General features: G+C 45.6%; 1 protein-coding gene across 1 annotated transcript; it reads left to right on the top strand.

The window, feature by feature from the left end:
* The first annotated feature begins 12,642 nt into the window (after positions 1 to 12,642).
* On the top strand, positions 12,643 to 18,466 carry LOC119179473 (uncharacterized). Its single transcript, XM_037430551.2, has one exon. The coding sequence runs from the start codon at positions 12,982 to 12,984 to the stop codon at positions 13,360 to 13,362; it is 381 nt and encodes a 126-aa protein (XP_037286448.2). The 5' UTR covers positions 12,643 to 12,981; the 3' UTR covers positions 13,363 to 18,466.
* Positions 18,467 to 19,457: the final 991 nt, after the last annotated feature.

The raw sequence follows: 19,457 nt of genomic DNA, 5'->3' as shown, positions 1-19,457 counted from the left end.
CGTAAATATAAACTGCGATTAATAAACGCATACAAGACAAAATAATCTAAGCAGGTAGACACGTTCAGCAGCAGACGAAATGCCATCAGCTGTTCGTTCAGCTGCCTGGGTTCAACTGTTGCCAGACGTGAAGGAGGGTTTCGCTAACTCTATCGGCACAAGGCTTACGGAAACAACACTACCACTCTAAATGCACGTATTTTGCTGTAATTTCAATTTAGAAAAAAGAAAAACTAGAAAAGGCGTTTTCTTAATGTACATAGATAGGCAATTCTTAACCACAACTGCGAATACTCTCGTTATCAGGCGCTTTTCTCGGCGCATGCAGATCACTCAAGTGAAGGGAGCATTTCCAAGGCCTCCCTTGGCGAAGGAAGTGTGGAGGAGCGTTCATGAAACGCAGCGGCCCCTTGAGTGGAGGAGCACGCTCCACCTTGACTTCGTCAAGTCGAGGGGAGCCCTTGAGTGAAGGAGCGTTTGTGAATACGGGCCTAAAACTCCCTGATCGTTCCTTCATCCGTGCTTTAAAGTTAACGGCAACCACACGACATGCAAGATCACCGACCAGCCCAGGTGCAAACTATATAAAGTACGTTAAGTCATTATTTGCTTCCATTCTTAACTATGCAATATGGTATTCTCCTGTGGTGCACCTCGTACCACAGATGTTTACGCTATGAAGCCTCGAGTAATTACTGAAAAGACGAATTATTTGGTAAACTTTCCTTGTTCGTTTCACACAGCGGATTTGATTTAAATACTGTACACATGCAGTTAATATTCCGTCCCGTTGTCAATACATACAGGCTTTTTGGCTGCTCTAAGTAGTGCATCAATTGAAATTCAAGCAAGCAGCTTCGCGCATGTGGTGCGAAGCCTCAAGGAAGCTATAGGCCGAGCATCCTTTTTTCTTTACTTTTCTCGTTCATCCTGCGTCTTGTTGTTTCAATTTGTTTTGCTTCTCCTCCTACATTGTCGTTCCAAACTTTTGCCCATGGGGCGTTCTAAAAAATAGAGAGAGGGGGAAGGGGTAGTGCTTTCAACGCGTGAAACCACGAATGTTTTAAAATATTTTTATACTACGTTATACAGTCTACACTGCTACTTTTTCTGTACTATTTATATATTAGAGCCTTCGAGGCAGTCTTTGGACACACACGCGCCACACGATGAGCATCAAGCCCACGTCTGAATACAGCTGCGATGCGGTTCGGTCGTCTCTACCGATTTGCGCACGAGCTACTACAGATTTCGCATGCGTAATTTTGGGTGTTAACAGCTTGGAGCATTCGAAATCCGCTAACGGTTTGACGACCGGAGCCATGCTGGTTAGTGTCAGCCATAGGGAGTTAACAGGGAGTTTTCGAATAGGGGCCCCAAAGAAATAGCATCAAGGCCACTGCACATGCGCATATCCCAAACCGCATTTGGGTTTTGGGTTGGGGACGCTATTTCTCGAATTTAGCGGGACTCCCTAAAGCGTGCCCCAAAACGTTTGCGTCAGACAGACGTGATGGCACCCGCTTAAATGGCATGAACAAGAATTTGGTGAGTTTACAAACCACCGCAGACCCTATTCTAAAAACTCTTCGCTCTTGCTTGACTCAAAGCGTGCACACGCGAAGGGCTTTCGTGCCCCAAAGCCCATTGCTTGTGCTCCCTTTGGCTCAAGCATGAGCGAACTGGGTTTTATATAGGAACTGCGGCGCTATAGACACTTTCTCCGTTCTAGATCACTCTATAGTCTCGGCCGAGAGCCGTCGCTTCTGTGGGTGCCATCACGTTTGTCTGAGGCAAAGCTTTCAGGGCATGCACCCAGGTGAAATTTGTAAGTGGGAATCCACCTGGTTTTAAGTGCTTCTAGTTCAACTGATTTAAGGAACAAGTTCTAGCTGCTAACTGGAACCAGTTGGGAATGCATTCCCAGCTGAAAACTGGGACCAGTTGCCAATGCATTCCCAATTGTCGAATGGAAGTACTTGTCGATACATTCCTCAATTAGGAAAATATTTCCAGGAAGGAACCAGCCCCATTCCCCGCTTGCGCTCAAATGTACATGCACTCCAACTCAAATATACTTTAACTGCAAATAATTATTATTGTTAGCACATCAATCACTTCAAAGTATTCCATGTTTATTGTTGAAGATTATGATTATTTATTGACATTACAAAAATATATTAGACCACCCAATACGCAATTGCTGCTGTATAGATGGCTTGAACGAGCGCTGAGGTTGGACATAATGTGCAAAGATTTGCTACGCTCGGCTTTTAGGTAGTCCGGAAGTTTCGTGCTGCATGCATATGTGTCATTCCCCTGTGACCAACGGGGCAGCACATGGCGGCGAAACAAGAGGTAACATGTTACAGTCACGTTCCAGAAAAGCCATGCCAATTTAATAAATATACACTGCAGACCAGCCGTCTGCGAAAATTGCACTACTCTGGGGAGGTCATTCCTGATCTAATTAAATTTCATTGAAGTCACTTACCTCAGTGTCACAAACAAAACAAAAAATTGTGTGCAGTAGTGGAAAAACATCTTTATCTCTGCTCGAATTCACGTGCCTACTCGTGCAACAGGTTCGCGCATATTCACTTGCAGCTGGGGCAAATACGGCTTTTCATTGCCCGCTTGCCAACGTATATTTCATAGTCGTTTACCACTTCTTTCAATATCCTAGTATTGCATGGCACTGGTTTTCTGCGATCCTCCAAGATAGCAAACTTGCAAGCACTCCGCACAATCCCATACATACCAAACGTATCACAGTGCAGTACCGAAAGCATTTGTTTCCAAAGACGGACAAGTCGTCTCAGCTCTAAACCATTCTGCGCTGCATATATTAAATATGACCACATTGTTTCTAGGATACCAGAAGCTTAAAATAAATTATATATATATATATATATATATATATATATATATATATATATATATATATATATATATATATATATATATATATATATATCTGTATCGGTAATATTGTGTAAAACACGGAAAAACGAGCCCTTAAGTATACACTTCTTTCCTTAATATATATATATATATATATATATATATATATATATATATATATATATATATATATATATATATATATATATATATATTCCACTTTTTTTCTTTTCCCTTCTTCTCTTCCCTTTCCCTTTTTCTTCTCCTTCCCTTTTTTTCGACGATCACCTTTAAGGAGGCCCTGAAACACTTTTTTGAGTAAACATGGCATTAATTAACTGGAATAGCGTATTGCCTCACCAATTCAACGCCACAAAAATTTTTAGCATCCGTCCAGTACGAGCGGAGTAACAAAGATTTGTCACACGCTGCATTCGCATTCTCTCTTCTCTCGTCCCGACGAAAGCAAGAGAGGGATGGGAGGAGCAAACAAAAAACGTCACGCGGTCCTCGTGATCTTGAGCACTTGTCCCCCCCCCCCCCCTCTTTTTTTTTCTTCGAATACGCGGCTTTCTCAGTGCGATCGCGCGCACACGCGTGGACAAGTGATGGCCTCTCATGGCGATCTCTAACAACCGAGCGCGCCACGTTGAAATCAGCCAATGGCTGATGGGTAATTTACGTGCAATTTTTGAGCGTCTTTCGTCATTTGTACTTTTAGTTGACTTTGATAATTTACTGTGAATTCCAGGCCACATGCTGTGCTGCAACATATGACTTGCGTGTTGTCGGGAGCATCTACTACCTATCGGCAGCGTTTTCTGATCTTGCTCAAAAAGTGTTGCAGGGTCCCTTTAAGATGTCCGCGGTCTGCTTATCCTTCCTTCCACTAACGTATTGTTCCCGACCAGACAGGGCCGCATGGCTGTGGCGGTTCGGGAGTGGAGAAAAAAAGCGTTTTTAAGAAGGTTAACCCTTTAACTACTCACTGCCACGTGAACGTCTCGTCGTTGATATAGGGACGCCGCGTACTGCCGCAGAGGCTGGCAAGCGGGTGCAATGTCAATTCTGGCCCTCTCCTGGATTACAATACGGGCCTCCCGATTCTGCACAGGGTCGCTTTCGGACATTTCATGCTTGGCACAACTGATTGCTTAGTACGGTAGAAACACAAAGAGACGACAGCTGTACTTGGGAAGAGTAGTCACACTTAGAAGTATTTTCAGTTGTCCAGTGACCATCGCAGCTGCAGTGCCGTGAACTCAGTTCTTATTGTCATTATTGCCGTTTTTGTTTTCTAATGCTTCAATTGCTGCAAGCGCATCTGGATTCTCATTTAATCCTCTATCAAGTGTGTTAAATCGGTGGATAAGGTATGACTCTCGTTGTTCACGAGTCTTGGTTTACTATCCCGTTTGTAAGAGTGTTGCTGATAGTTTGTAGAATTCATGGTCGAGAAGGTTAAGATGTCTTGATACCTCACTTGGGGCTGATTTCATATGGGCGCTGTGATTATTGAAACAAATCCTAAATGGTGTTTCTGTTTGTCTAATGTACTTCATACTGCACACGTTGCATTCGAGTAGGTATACCTCATTAGAGGAATCGCATGTCAGGTTTCCTCGTATGTTAATCGAAAACTTCAATTGTGTGCTGGTTGCTTTCTCTGTTTCACGCATTGATTTACACACAAGACATCGTGGCTTTCGGCATGAATCAATAGGGGGTGAAGTATTGATTTGAGAGTGGACAAGTCTGTCTTTGAGGTTGCGTGGTCATCGGTAAACGACGCCAGGAGCGGATGGAAATGCGCGTTTCAGACGTTCATTGTTCCAGAATGTCGTCGCGTCGTTTAACGATTTTGTTTGCATTGGAGAAGTTCGTGCTGTAAGTTAAGCAGAGGTACTCTCTTTCTCTCTCTAAGATTGAATAAAGCTGAGCAGGACCAAATTGTATCCTCACGTCTGATGAACGCCAGACTCTGGCTGAAACGTCGAAAGCAATAAACTACGTTGTGACTTCTCACGGAGGATCTACTTGACTACTTGCAACGCTACGGCCACACTACCACTATATATATATATATATATATATATATATATATATATATATATATATATATATATATATATATATATATATATATATATATATATATATATTGCAACGAGCAAGGTTGCGTAAAAACACAGGTTATTATTCCAGAAACGTTAGCCGCAACAAGCTGGTACAGGCAGGAACCCGGCAAGCACGAGCCACACACGGACGTCAACGTATTCTTTCACGCTGGCACAGAGCTGGCGCCACTATGCTTCGGTACAATTACTCCCCGCGCAGAAAGGAGCCAACCTGGCGACCTAGGGAAAGGACACGACAAGGGGGTCATAGCACGGTTTGAGGCGTGATACGTGTACTGTTTCACGCCCACGGCAGCGTTGGTCCGAGGGTGGATCAATGGGCTCAACTTCATAGTTGACAGGAGATGTTTGCCGCACCACACGGTAGGGGCCATGGTATTTCGACGAAAGCTTCGGGGAAAGACCGGGAGGGGTAGACGGGACCCAGAGCCAAACCAGCATTCCTGGGTTATAGTGTACAGTAGACGCAGAGGAATCGTGGTCAGTTTTCTGGCGCCATTGGTCTTGTGCGGTAAATGAGCGAGCGAGTTGACGACACTCTTCGGCATAAGCAGCTGCTTCGGAAACAGGCGTCGCTTCGGAAACATCAGGCCTGTAAGGGAGAATGGTGTCCATGGAGCATGATGGCTCACGTCCGTACAGAAGGAAGAAAGGAGAAAAGCCAGTGGTTGTTTGTGGCGCAGAGTTGTACGCGTACGTGACAAAAGGGAGCACTTGGTCCCAATTAGTGTGGTCGTCAGAGGCGTACATGGCAAGCATATCTCCAAGGGTACGGTTAAAGCGTTCTGTCATGCCATTGGTTTGGGGATGGTATGCCGAGGATTTCCTATGGACAGTGCGACATGCCTTGAGTAGCTCGTCGACGGCGTTCGAGAGAAACACGCGTCCACGGTCACTGAGTAATTCACGAGGTGCACCATGTCGCAAAATGAGATGGTGAAGAAGAAAGGACGCAACGTCTTTCGCAGTGGTAGCAGGCAGCGCAGATGTTTCAGCGTAGCGTGTTAAATGATCCACGGCGACGATAATCCACCGGTTGCCTCGAAGAGAGTTGGGTAGAGGACCATAAATATCAATTCCGACGCGGTCGAATGGTCTCGCTGGGCAAGTTAAGGGTTGCAAAGGGCCAGCAGTGCTGTGAGAAGGCGTCTTGCGTCGTTGACACGTGGTGCATGACCGAACGTACTGGCGAACGTGTCGATACATGCCGCGCCAGTAGTATCTTAGACGAAGGCGAGAGTAAGTCTTAAATACTCCAGCGTGGCCACACTGGGGGTCATCGTGAAAGGCAGCGCAGATGTCCGAACGCAAATGACGAGGGATGACAAGGAGTCACCTACGGCCATCCATCACGTAATTGCGGCGATACAACAAGCCTTCACGGACAGCAAAGTGTCTTGCTTGACGAGAGAGGGAGCGTGAAGTCGTTTCTGACGAACTGTGAGAGAGGACGTTGAGCAAAGAATTGATCCAGGGATCCTTGCGCTGTTCGGATGGCATGTCAGTGATGCTCAACGATGACGAATCGCAAATGGCAGTTGATAAGCAGGCAAGGTCAGGAGGCAGTGGAGAACGGGATAGTGCATCGGCGTCTGAATGTCTGCGTCCTGAGCGATAAACAACACGGATATCGTATTCCTGAAGGCGTAAAGCCTAACGAGCGAGGCGGCCAGTAGGATCTTTCATGGACGCTAACCAGCATAAGGCATGGTGATCTGTGACAACATCAAACTGGCGTCCGTAAAGGTAGGTGCGAAATTTTCCTATAGCCCAAATGATAGCCAAGCACTCCTTTTTCGTGACGGAATAGTTGGACTCTGCCTTCGTTAGTGTACGGCTGGCATAGGCGACAACGTACTCGTCGCAGCCATCCTTGCGTTGAGCGAGAATGGCACCGAGGCCGACACCGCTTGCATCCGTGTGAATTTCAGTGGGTGCATTGGGATCGAAGTGGCGGAGAACTGGCGGAGAGATGAGTAGCCGGCGTAGCGCCGTGAATGCCTCATCGCAGTGGGAATTCCAGCCAGAGAGGTCCGTGCTACGGGAGAGAAGCTGAGTCAGAGGTGCAATTATAGCGGCAAAATTGCGAATGAAACGCCGAAAATAGGAACACAAGCCTATGAAACTACGAAGCTCCTTTAGGGTAGTAGGCTTGGGGTACTCGGCAACGGCACGCAGTTTGGCAGGATCTGGCGATATTCCTTCTTTTGAAACGACGTGGCCGAGAATTGTGAGTTTGCGGGCGCCTAAACGACATTTCTTGAAGTTAAGTTGCAACCCGGCTGCCGTAAGGCACTGGAGAACTTGTTCCAGACGGGAAAGATGAGTTTCGAAATTCGCCGAGAATACAACTATGTCGTCTAAATAGCAAAGACAGATGTGCCATTTAAGTCCCCTGAGGACACTGTCCATCATTCTTTCAAAAGTCGCAGGCGCATTGCAAAGACCGAAGGGCATTACATTAAATTCATATAAGCCGTCAGGGGTCACAAACGCCGTTTTTGGACGGTCTGGTTCAGCCATTGGTACTTGCCAATATCCAGAGCGCAGATCCAGTGAAGAGAAAAACTCCGCACCTTGAAGGCAATCCAAGGCGTCATCAATGCGTGGCAGAGGGTAAACATCCTTGCGTGTGATGTTGTTTAGTCGACGATAATCCACGCAAAACCTGATGGAGCCATCCTTTTTTCGCACGAGGACCACTGGCGAAGCCCAAGGACTGTGTGAGTGCTGAATAACACCACGTTGCAGCATCTCGTCGACGTGTTGAGTGATGACGTCACGCTCGGCCTGCGAGACGCGGTAGGGGCGCTGACGAAGTGGAGTATGATGACCGGTGTCGATATGGTGAGCGACAACTGACGTGCGTCCCAAGGGAGGTTGTCCGTGGTCGAAGGAGGCGCGGAAACGGTCAAGTAGTTGAATGAGCTGATTGCGCTGGTCTTGCGTAAGGCCGGTGTCTACGCTGCGCAACAGAACGTCTTCGTCAGGTAGTGAGGGCGCGGTGCCAGCTGTGACAGCATCCACGGACATCGGTGTCGTATCAGAACGGGCATCGAAAGGAAAGATGTCATCATAAGTGTCAAGACTCCCAATGCATTCGCCATGCAATAAGGTAGCGGGACAAGGGAACGGATTGCACACGTACACGGCACTGGAGCCATCGGCAAGTGTTATGACGGCAAACGGGACGACAAGGTTCCGGCGACGAGCGCATTCTTGTGACGGCATATATAGGGCAGTTGAATCGGAAACGGAGTTGCACAAAAGAGATACCGCGGTGACCGAAAAAGCAGAAATGACGACGTCAGCGGCGACGATCACCTTTTTGGGTGAGCGAGGGAGATCTATGAATGTCGTGCTGAATGGAAACAAAACGAGTTGAGCACGAGCGCAGTCGACAACCGCATGATTAGCGGAAAGAAAGTTCCATCCCAGGATGATTTCATGAGACGCATGCGGAAGGACGACAAATTCTACGATGTAAAGCACTCCTTGAATCACAACACGAGCAGTGCATGTGGCAGAAGGTTGGACGTGTTGCGAACTCGCCGTGCGTAAAGAAATTTCAACCAGTGGAGTCATCACTTTGTTCAGTTTGCGGCATAACACTTCACTGATTATACAAATAGCGGCACCTGTGTCGACAAGAGCAGTTGTGGCGAAACCGTCCACAAACACGGCAATCTCGTTAGGGGGCGATAGATGAGGCCTTGGAAATTTCGTCGGTGGCGCAGCTCTTGCCTCAGGAACTGCGACTGTCAGTTTTCCTCCTGGGCGTGGTTGGAACGGCGAAGCATGGGGGAAGGAGACCGAAGACGGGGTGAAGGAGATCGACGTCGGCTGAAGTCTGGTCGACGTGAGCGGGGGTCATGCGAATCAGGTGTCACATGCGATTCTGATGGCCGAGGTATGTTGCCGGAATGCTGCACATCATTAAAATAGAATCCACGGCGACGACAGAAGCGCGCGACATGTCCTGGAATACCACAGTTGGAGCAGATGGGCCGGTTATCCGGAGTACGCCAAGAGTTGGCCGGTGCTCGAGGTGGTGGAATGGGCCGATTTACCGGATAAACTGAAACTGGTGACCTGTAGTAGTTGGTGGCTGGACTGTATGAAGGGAGCGGCGGTTGGGCAGAAGGTCGGCGGACGGCTTCTGCATAAGTCAGCGGTGCAGCCACTGATATTGGGGATGTGGGCGAAGGGAGAGCCTTGGCAACTTGCGTCTGAATAGCACGGCGAAGTGAGTGGTCCAGTGTTGTGGGGGTCTCGTTGATGGTGGCGACAAGAGAGAGCTGTCGAGCAACTTCCTCCCGGATGTACTGTTGAATTTGAGGCATTAACACGCTGTAGTCGGGGCCACTGCTTTTGCACTCCAAGGCCGAAATATCAGCTGTCTGCGTATTAGCGCGACGTGTAGAAACTCGTTGCTTGCGCAGCTCATCGAAACTTTGACATAACTGAATCAAGGCCGTGACGGTCTGTGGGTCTTTGGCCACAAGCATATGAAAAGCGTCGTCATCAATGCCTTTCATTATGTTCTTTATTCTGTCAGCCTCCGTCATTCTGTCATCAACTCGCCTACAGAGGCTGATCACATCCTCAATGTAGCTTGTGAAGCTCTCACCATTTCGCTGAAATCATCCCCGCAGTCCCAGTTCAGCGCGAAGCTTACGCATGGCTGGACGACCGAAAAACGAGGTGACGGCCTCTTTGAAAACCGACCAGGTGGGGATGTCGGCTTGGTGGTTGGTGAACCATAGGTTGGCAAAATCCGTCAAGTAGAAGATGACGTGAATCAGCTTCGCAGGGTCATCCCACTTGTTAATCGCGCTGGCATGCTCGTACTCTGCCAGCCAGTCCTCGACATCTTGATCTTCAGTGCCGTTGTATACTGGTGGGTCACGCAGACGAAGTACACCAGAACACATGACGGGTGGCAGCGTGGAAGAGCCTTGTGGGGGATCGACGCGCTCGGTCATCGTGGACTGAGAAGGTAGCTTACGGCTGCGGAGCTCCAGGACGTTACCCAGCACGTTTCCACCAAATGCAACGAGCAAGGTTGCGTAAAAACACAGGTTATTATTCCAGAAACGTTAGCCGCAACAAGCTGGTACAGGCAAGAACCCGGCAAGCACGAGCCACACACGGACGTCAACGTCTTCTTTCACGCTGGCACAGAGCTGGCGCCACTATGCTTCGGTACAATATATATATATATATATATATATATATATATATATATATATATATATATATATATATATATATATATATATATATGTGTGTGTGTGTGTGTGTGTGTGTGTGTGTGTGTGTGTGTGTGTGTGTGTGTGTGGCATCTTGTCACGAGCGAGAACCCCCGTCCGGCATTTACCCTCAGTCAAAGTTTTCCACAAATTAAACTGTCGAACACTTATTCGACAAGATCTTTATTTACCCACGCCATGACTTCACGTTTCTTTTCAAATGCCCCCTTTTTCTTTTCTTTTCAAAACCAGCACAACTCGGTTGCAGCGTGGCAGCACGCCTATCACTCGGGAGCATGCTCGGGAGTTATAATGAGGTACGAAACTAACATCGCGCTTTGTTTCGAACAGTTGCGACATTCTCCGTATTTCAGCAGCTTCTTTATTACTCTGAATATTATGGAATCAGAACGAAGGGATTCATTTCACTTTATTTGATGTATACTATTTATGTTTGAACACTTCACTGCTTCAATGTTCAATGTTTGAGCGTATGGGATATGGAATTAATGCAACGGCTGTCGTGTCAGAGTGGGTGTGTTTGTGTCGGGAAAGTTGACCTCGGCTCTACTCCGTATTTTGTCGTCGCATGGTAGTAGTGTTAGGGCTGCACACAACGTTTTCAAGCAGGCATGCTCCCCACAAAACAACGACAATATTAACATTCCGGAGTCAATCGAGCCGCGACGGACGTAAAAGATTGACAACTTTTTAGCGTTAGTGTAATGTACTCAATGCAGTTAGTGGTTCTGAATCAATGTAGTTTGAGTGCATTGCGCTGCTCCCCCGAATATTCCGCGACAACAAATATGGTTAGGTCAGGTAAGACTCTTTATACTCTTTTAAATGAGCGATCGAGGATGACATATAAACGAAAAAAAAGATAACTAATTTGCAAACCACGAGACGTCATTTTCTTGAGTTATAATTGCCCTTTGTTTAATTACTTACCCCTCAATATTACTATTTTGTCAGTAATCCGGTACTATCTCGTGGGTATACATCACAAAACACTCTTCGATAAACTCTTTCGCTAAAGTACAACAATGTCACGTGTTATACGCTTTATTTCCAGTTAGGGCGCCAAGGGGACCGCTTGCTTTCAATTTGACTGGTCATGGTTTTCAACTGATCAGGCTTTGAGGCTCCAGTTAAATTCGAGAAATAGCGTCCACAACTCAAAATCCAAACCTTTTTGGGCCTCGCGAATGTACGGTGGCCTCGACGGCAAGGTTCCATTTGGCGTTGCATAAGTGGTTGCCAGTCTGGAAGGATGGTTGTTGCCAAACTGCCGCTAAACTTGGCAGAAAATTTTTTTTCTGTAGTTGTGGCTTTTCCGCAAGAGTTTGGTGCTATCCGTGGTGAATTTCGCGAGTGCATGAGCGACGCTGGCCGTTTTAATTAACGGAAAGGACCGAGCCTAGCAGAAGTCGAGCGCGGCGCTGCTGCGCAATTAAGAGGCCGTTTTAATTAACGGAATGAACCGCGCATTACAGAATTCGTTTTCTTTACGGAATGTACCGCGCCTAGCAGAAGTCGAGCGCGGCGCTGCCGTGCAATTAAGAGACCGTTTCAATTCCGTTTTAATTAACGGAAGGAACCGCGCCTAGCAAAAGTCGAGCGCGGTGCTGCCGTGCAATTAAGAGGCCGTTTTAATTCCGTTTTAATTAACGGAATGAACCGCGCATTACAGAATTCGTTTTCTTTACGGAATGTACCGCGCCTAGCAGAAGTCGGGCGCGGCGCTGCCGTGCAATTAAGAGACCGTTTCAATTCCGTTTTAATTAACGGAAGGAACCGCGCCTAGCAAAAGTCGAGCGCGGTGCTGCCGTGCAATTAAGAGGCCGTTTTAATTAATGGAAGGAACCGAGCCTAGCAGAAGTCGAGCGCGGTGCTGCCGTGCAATTAAGAGGCCGTTTCAATTCCGTTTTAATTAATGGAATGAACCGAGCCTAGCAGAAGTCGAGCGCGGTGCTGCGGCGCAATTAAGAGGCCGTTTTAATTAACGGAATGAACCTCCCATTACAGAAGTCGAAGCGCGTTCTCTTGCTGTCTCTCTTACGGAGAAGCCACAACTACAGGAGAAAAATTTTCAGCCAAGAAGTGCACCGCGGATAGCACCAAACTCTTACGAAAAAGCCACAACTACAGAAGAAAAATATTCTGCCAAATTTAGCGGCAGTGTGGCAACAACCACCCCAAAGTCTGGCAACAGATTTATGCAACGCCAAATAGAACCTTGCCGCCTCGACACTATTTGTTTGAACACCCAAAACGATTGTGACCCATATTCGAAAAAAATATTGTTTCAGCGGCGCAATAAGAGAATTTGGAAGAAAGAGCGTCGGTTTCGTAACCGAAACTTGGAGCGGTTTCGCTTTCACTGGCTGTCGCGTGGTCACCGACTTTGTTTCCAGCTTTGACAACGGCTTCGGAATGAAAGCGGCCATTTTGTTTACAACACCGCTTGCTGTTGCTGGGTTGATGATCGGCAGCGGAGCGTCGCGTTTATAGTGTTTAGTCTCACGCGGCAGCGTGATAAATTACGTCGTCGGTTAAGTCTGCCTGATTCGCAGTCACGTAGAGAACGAATCAGTCGACGCGAAGTGGTTTACATCGTGTGACCGGTTTACAACACCGCCTGGCTTGTCCGGTATCGTGTATTGGACATCGTCGTCGGCAAAAAAATGCAACGTCCCATCGACGAATACCGCCAGCCCTGGGAGAGCAGTGAGCACTGGGAATTGCGGCGCGAGTTCATCGTCGCCAACCAGGGTCGGTTCAGCGAGAATCGGGTTCTGTGCCTGGCGCAGGCGTTCGCCAACGTGGAGCTTCTCGGGTGCACCTACCCGGCAGCCGTGATGGCTCAGGTGAACGAGTTGGCCAAGAACGTCAGCTCCCTGTCGGTGGTTCAGGAGAAGCGGCGCGAAAACAGCCGCGTCCTCTTCGTCAAGGGCGAAGACGACAACGCCAAGAGGAGGAAGAATTCGTCGCTGGGCACCTACACCCGCGCGTCACGGTACGACGACCAGTCCAGGATGCGAGCCGCGTCTTTCTTCCAACGCTAACGAAGACTTCACTCCGTGCACCGTCTGAGAAGGCAACGAGCCTTGTAGTACCGAGATGGCGACTCCATTCCAGGGTTGTGATTTGCTGCTCAGCTGCACGCGTGACGTTCGTGAGAATTGCCGGCTAGAAAAAAAATTGTTGCGTTGTTTTGCGCTACTTACAGTGGTGCCGAAGCTCACCGATTGTTATCGGGAGATTCGAAAGTCCTGTCTCGACGGTGGGACCATAAATTTTGGCCATAATGCAGCGTAGCATGCGCACCTTGTTGATACGAGCGTGCCCATTGTTTCAAGTTTTTTTTTTTTTTTTTGTACTTGGAGCATTGTACATAGTTCATACAGCAAATCTTTTATCAGCGTGCTTTTGCACCCAGCTACGTCAGCGTGGTAATTCTACCGCGGCATTTTGCTCTTTAAAAATTTGTATATCTAGCTGAAGGACGCATTACAGTTATTTTGAAAATTTAAGTACCAAATTTTCATCATAACTGCCAAAAGCTTCAAAGTGCAACTTTAGACGTGTTACAAGGTTAGTTTGGCTGCACTGTGCAATTGATTGCACAGCTGACACTTAAGATGCTGCAAAATAAAAAAAAATGTAACAACACACACAGTTTTGAGGAATTATAATTTCACAACTACTAATTCCATATCATTCTGTCTACTGCTTTGTTTTTTTTGTTTTGCGAGGTAAACTGCTTGGTCTTTTTTGCTGCATTCTGAAACCCTCGGGATGTTGATAAAAGGACACCAGCTAAGGTTCTGTTCTGCCCTTAATTAAACAAGTGCCAGTGATTATGCTAACATTACACCATCTCAATTTTTTTGACAAACTTGAGAATCCTGACTTCTTTTGCAGATGCAGTGAAGTGCTACCCATTACCCCTGCTAATGTGCTATTCCCTCAATGCTGTGCCATGATGCTTCAACCAATTGAAGCGGATGTGTTCCTGGAGTGCTTAGCTTCAAATTGGTGTTATATGTATGCCAGTCTATGATAGGCAAACTTTTTGCCCCAACACAGCAATCACCAAACTTTATATTGCTTTAATTGAGAGAATGTGTTTGGATCGAGATTCAGTGATCATTATCCTTGAACATTCCTATTTCTTTAAAAAGTATATCTACACTGTACACCCTTGAACTATGCTCATTTTTCAGTATGTTCTTTTCCACAATTGTGCTCTTCATTGCCATAATCAATGCAAACATCGCCATTCAAATTTTTTCTAACAGAATAATGCTTTGCTATTATGAAGTTCTTCGCCGTTGAATTTGCAACGCCCGTCCATGCAGAGAATGTCTCTTGGAATTACTGGAAGCTAGATCCACGACTTCTTGCTGATCTCATTCACTCACTTTCTTAGTTGCTCTTATAATCTACTGATCGCAGCTAGCTGAGGTTATTGATAATGCATGTGGAGTGTCACTCTGATCGTTGATAATACCTGAAAAGTAATGTAATTGTTGGGGTTTAACTTCTCAAAACCACCATATGCTTGTAAGAGACAACATCAAGGAGGGGGTTCCGGAAACTTCAACCACCTGGGGTTTTTTTAACGTGCAAGTAAATCTATACACACGGGCCTGGAGCATTATGCCCTTCATTGAAAATGCAACTTGCAACTGCCACGGCTGAGATGCGATCCTGCGACCTGCGGGTCAGCAGCCAAGTGCCTTAGCCACTAGGCTATCATCGCGGATTAATACCTAAAAAGCGACATCTACAAAAAAATAAAAATAACGGCAGAGAAGTGAATTAGTAGGACTGATTTCTGAAATTCATGTATAACTACCAGTCTTTATTTCTGACACACAACTGTCACCTGCCACAAAGCAGCATTTCCACTAATGACAATTTTTTTTTGCTGGTTCTCTTTTCTTTCCAAAGCCTAGTGGTTCACTGGGGTGGGAAATGTTGCGATCCGATCTGTTTTCTTGTACCCAGGGCATGAAAATGAACTGAAAACTTGCAGTTATTTACAGCAGCGTTATTTGCGGTAGTCTTTTGCTCACTTTATTGGACAGTTGTCGACTCAATAATTACCATATTTACATAAATGTAAGTCAACTCGAATGTAGGTCGGCCCTCCTAAAATCGCACGGCAAAAAAAAAAAAAAAAAAGTAAGAAGAAGGTGCACTAGCACATTTCAATTATTTACAATTGCTCTAAAAAAATTTCATTCCGGTGTGCCAAGATGGCTTCACGCCATTGCTTGAAAGCTGTGCAAAAAAGTTTATGTGGGGGGAAGCGTTTTCAGGGAGACTGCCAAAACTAGTTTTCAAATATAGGTCGACCCCACCGACTTCAGATTTCAAATTAAGACAAAATGGGTCAACCTACAATCATGTGAATAAATACACAACGAAGCCTCATGTCATGAGAGCAGAATTCAGAAAGTGCTTTGACTCCAAATTTACTTTTTATGATGGCAGCATTTTCTTGCGGTAAGCACCACCACCATATTTTTCACTTACATGTTTTCTCAAATTAGTGCATTAGCATTCAATGTGGACAAGAACCCAGTGGTCGCTGGACGGTTCATTAGGAGTGAGAGGTGTGGTAATGCAACTATGTAATATTCATTGGCAAAATGATAGCATGTAGAGCAATTTAGTTGTACAGCTCTGTGAATCAGATAAGTTCCATTCAGGAGCAGGAAGATGACCTGCAAACTTGGTGTTTCCTTGCACTGTTCCCATCATTCAGTGTTTCCGTAAATCAATGTTTGGCTAAACACTGATTTTGCTACAATTGCTGTGTGCAAGGAGACTTGCTGTTCAGGCTCGATGAGCGAGGCTGCAGGTATAGAGTGATGATTAGCCAACCGTTGTGACAATGTTCGACTGTAACTTAAGAGTTGTATGCTGCCGTTTTGGCTACAAAAGTCCAGTTACGTAGTTTTCACTGTACATTTGCAGTGCTCCTGCATAGAAAAGGCACTTCGTGGTAAATAATCATGCTTTTTCTACTGTATAAACTACACTGAATTGTCGCTGCTACATTCCCATTGGTATAATTGTCGGCAGTGCTGGCAACATTCATTACCTCCTTATTCCCTGGTTCGGGTATGGGCCATGTTTGAGGGTTATAATCATTCTTGGGAATGTGCTACCGACACTGTTCATAAGCATTGTCGAATTCCACACTAGCAGACCTAATCCATTAGAATATCAACCAATTATGGCCTCCAGAGTATGTGCACAAGCAGCACTGCTCTTGATGGCTGAGTGAAATGCAAGGCCTTGCCTTGCTGTAATTGCCCAGTACTACTGTTGCATGATAGCTCTGTGATTAATGCTCTAAATGTTCAAGTGCACATTGTCACTGACACAGGTTTAAATCCCATTAGAGGGGGTGGCACCTAAGCTTCCTTTTTTACACTGTGGTATTTACAAAGCTGCAGATGACGAGGTGGCTCAAAAGTTACATAATAGTTGCTGTGCATGGTCAATGGTGACAATGGTGGTCGTGTAACAAGTGATTGGTTAGGCATAGTAATTTCGAAAAAATGAATTGTTTTTTCAGTAAAATTGTTGCATTTTAAGATGTGACCATTTTAAATCTCGCATGGAGTGCATGCTCTGGCTTGAAAGCAAACGGTACTCGATCCCGAACGTGAATTCTTGGTATGATGCACGTCATCTCTGATAATCATATGGTGCTTTTGGCACGTTAAACCCCACATGTCAATCAATCAATTGGTATGATGCACACACTCACTGTGCCACTGGACAAACCAGTCTGGCAGCTTTCGAAACATAGTCATTAATAACCTTCAACCACCACATGGATACACAGTGGCTCTAATCAGACGAACCAGTGGGCTCTCAAATTGTCTGTTATACATGTTGCCACTGCACTGACTTTCACTTTTGTGACACAGCTTCCATTTTTGTTATTGCAAAAATTATATGGACATGCAGTTGGTTTTTGCCGTGGCCACAATATTTTGCATAAAGTATACAAATTGATGACATCCTGTGATGCATTGCATGTTTTAAGCGCAAGTAAAAGCGCACAAGAGCTGGGGATAAGATGAAATGAGCTCCATCGTACAAAGGTTGCATGTGATAGCGTTGCCCCACGTGCGAGGCTTCCAGTCTACAGCTCGTCAAGCAGAGGAAAGGCCCTCGGCCTTTTTTTATCGGTCAAAAGGGCATCAGCAAAGGGTGGGGGGTGTGCGTTGCTTGAGCAGCGGGAAACATTGTTCATAAGGGTATGGTCGTGCACGCTATTTGGTTTGTAAACTTACAGTGCTCTCAAAGCTTCTCGCTCAGAAGACCAACAGCACAAAACTGCCCCTGTCCCTGAAACGGCCACATTAACTTAAACCAGCATTTAGTTGAGTTATGCGAGATAGATCCAAAAGAGTTAGCTGCAAGGCTTACTTTGTATAATATTATAATTTATTGTCATCGCATTCATTGCTTCTTCTTTCCAGCAGACTATGATTGTTTTTCATTCTCTACTTTCTAAGGCATATTTAAAACTAATCATATAAAAAGTGCCAATAATTACCTGTGGCCTACAGAAAGTTATGCTTCCTTACACAGGTAAGCAGCTACCTAAACACGTGTTTCAGCACATTGGATATGTTTCAACTTTGTCGTGTATGTCTGCTTTATTTGTAGTGTTTGAAAATCGAGATGATAATTTATGAATTTCCCGAATTCATGTAAGAAGTATGCAGAATAATACAAGAAGGGTTAGTTACATCTGATCAATTTTGTAGAAACGGCTGTTCTGTAATGGGTTGGTTCGGACACCACAGCACCATGAAATTTTGTGCCACTCAAAAAGGCTTTGGCAAAACAATAATAATGTGCTCTCTACCAAGTGGGTGCCTAAAATAATATATAAGACATTAGAAGTTGAATCTTAAGCCAAGATATACTGGTTTTCTGCCTAACAGTGAGGGTGAAAATTAGCAACTTTTGCATAAAATTTACACAAACAGTGGCCGACCACGCAAGTGTAGAACGGAGCCAGAATTCATTGTTCGTGCTAATATCGTGAGACTTGCTATTGTATAAAGCAGGGTTTTTAAACATGTGGCCTGCAGTTTTCAAGGAATAAACTTTTGTGACATTGGTAAATGATATTGGCATTAGTATTTTCTTGCCTACAGCAATTAATAACACTTTATTGGGCAAGCCACAGCGATGGGGTTGGTCTCAAGAAATTCATTCTCGAGACACCCCTGGTGGTCCCTACCTAATTGGAACAGCATCGTAGAACGAAAACTCTTCTGAATTTTATTTGTCATGCAGATCAGCGTCAATATCGTTCTCGAAACCTACTTTTGTTTTGACGATAGTTATAGCGCGAGAACAAAACGACGACACAGAGACAAGAAGGACACGAAAGACACGAGCGCTGTCTCTGTGTCGTCGTTTTGTTCTCGTGCTATAACTATCGTCATGCCATACCAACTATCCCAAGCTGCCACACTTCTAAGCTACTTTTGTTGCCCTGCAGATGCGACCTATCTATGCAATGCATTGTTTCAAACAGCTATAGTAGGTGATATTTTGTTTAAGTAGTCCTCTTCATGTAGAGCTTCTGAAATACGGGAGCAGCACTCCAAGACAAACACTAGTTAGCTTAACATTGCACACGGCTGCAGTAACCACATATGTGCCATCATTCAAAACTTTTCATGGCAAGTGATGTACAGCATCTAACTGAAGAATTTGTGAACACATCTTCCTGGTTTCACCAAAAGTCACAGCTGATGGTCACGTGGCGTTTTGAACTACTGACCTGTAATGCCCGTCAGTAAGTTCAGTTCCGAGTATGAACGCAGTTCTTGCAGGCGATGCAGTGAGCGATAAGCCTCGAGTTAAATACAGGCAGTGCTCTCTTTCACTACATGCTTCTTGTGAAAAAAACTGGCTATGTTTCTTCGTTCCTGGCTGCAAATGTCATCGAAAGACAATAGTCTTCTGTCTGGAGGCACTGTGCGAGATAATGGATGCCATATGCCAGTAATGCCAGGAAACGAACTTGCGTAGAAAGCAGAGCCACTTGTGGGTAGCCGCACCGTATAATCTTGGCAAAGTGTAGAAAACGGCTGCTTTTTTTTTTCCA

The sequence above is a fragment of the Rhipicephalus microplus genome, chromosome 7 (genome assembly GCF_043290135.1).
Source record: "Rhipicephalus microplus isolate Deutch F79 chromosome 7, USDA_Rmic, whole genome shotgun sequence".
In the NCBI taxonomy this organism is placed as follows: Eukaryota; Metazoa; Arthropoda; class Arachnida; order Ixodida; family Ixodidae; genus Rhipicephalus; species Rhipicephalus microplus.
Note: the sequence above shows the minus strand (reverse complement) of the source record. Positions and strands in the feature narration are given on the sequence as shown.

Excerpts from the sequence above, each read along its gene's own strand:
- LOC119179473 (XM_037430551.2), top strand. The coding sequence starts at position 12,982 with ATGCAACGTCCCATCGACGAATACCGCCAGCCCTGGGAGAGCAGTGAG.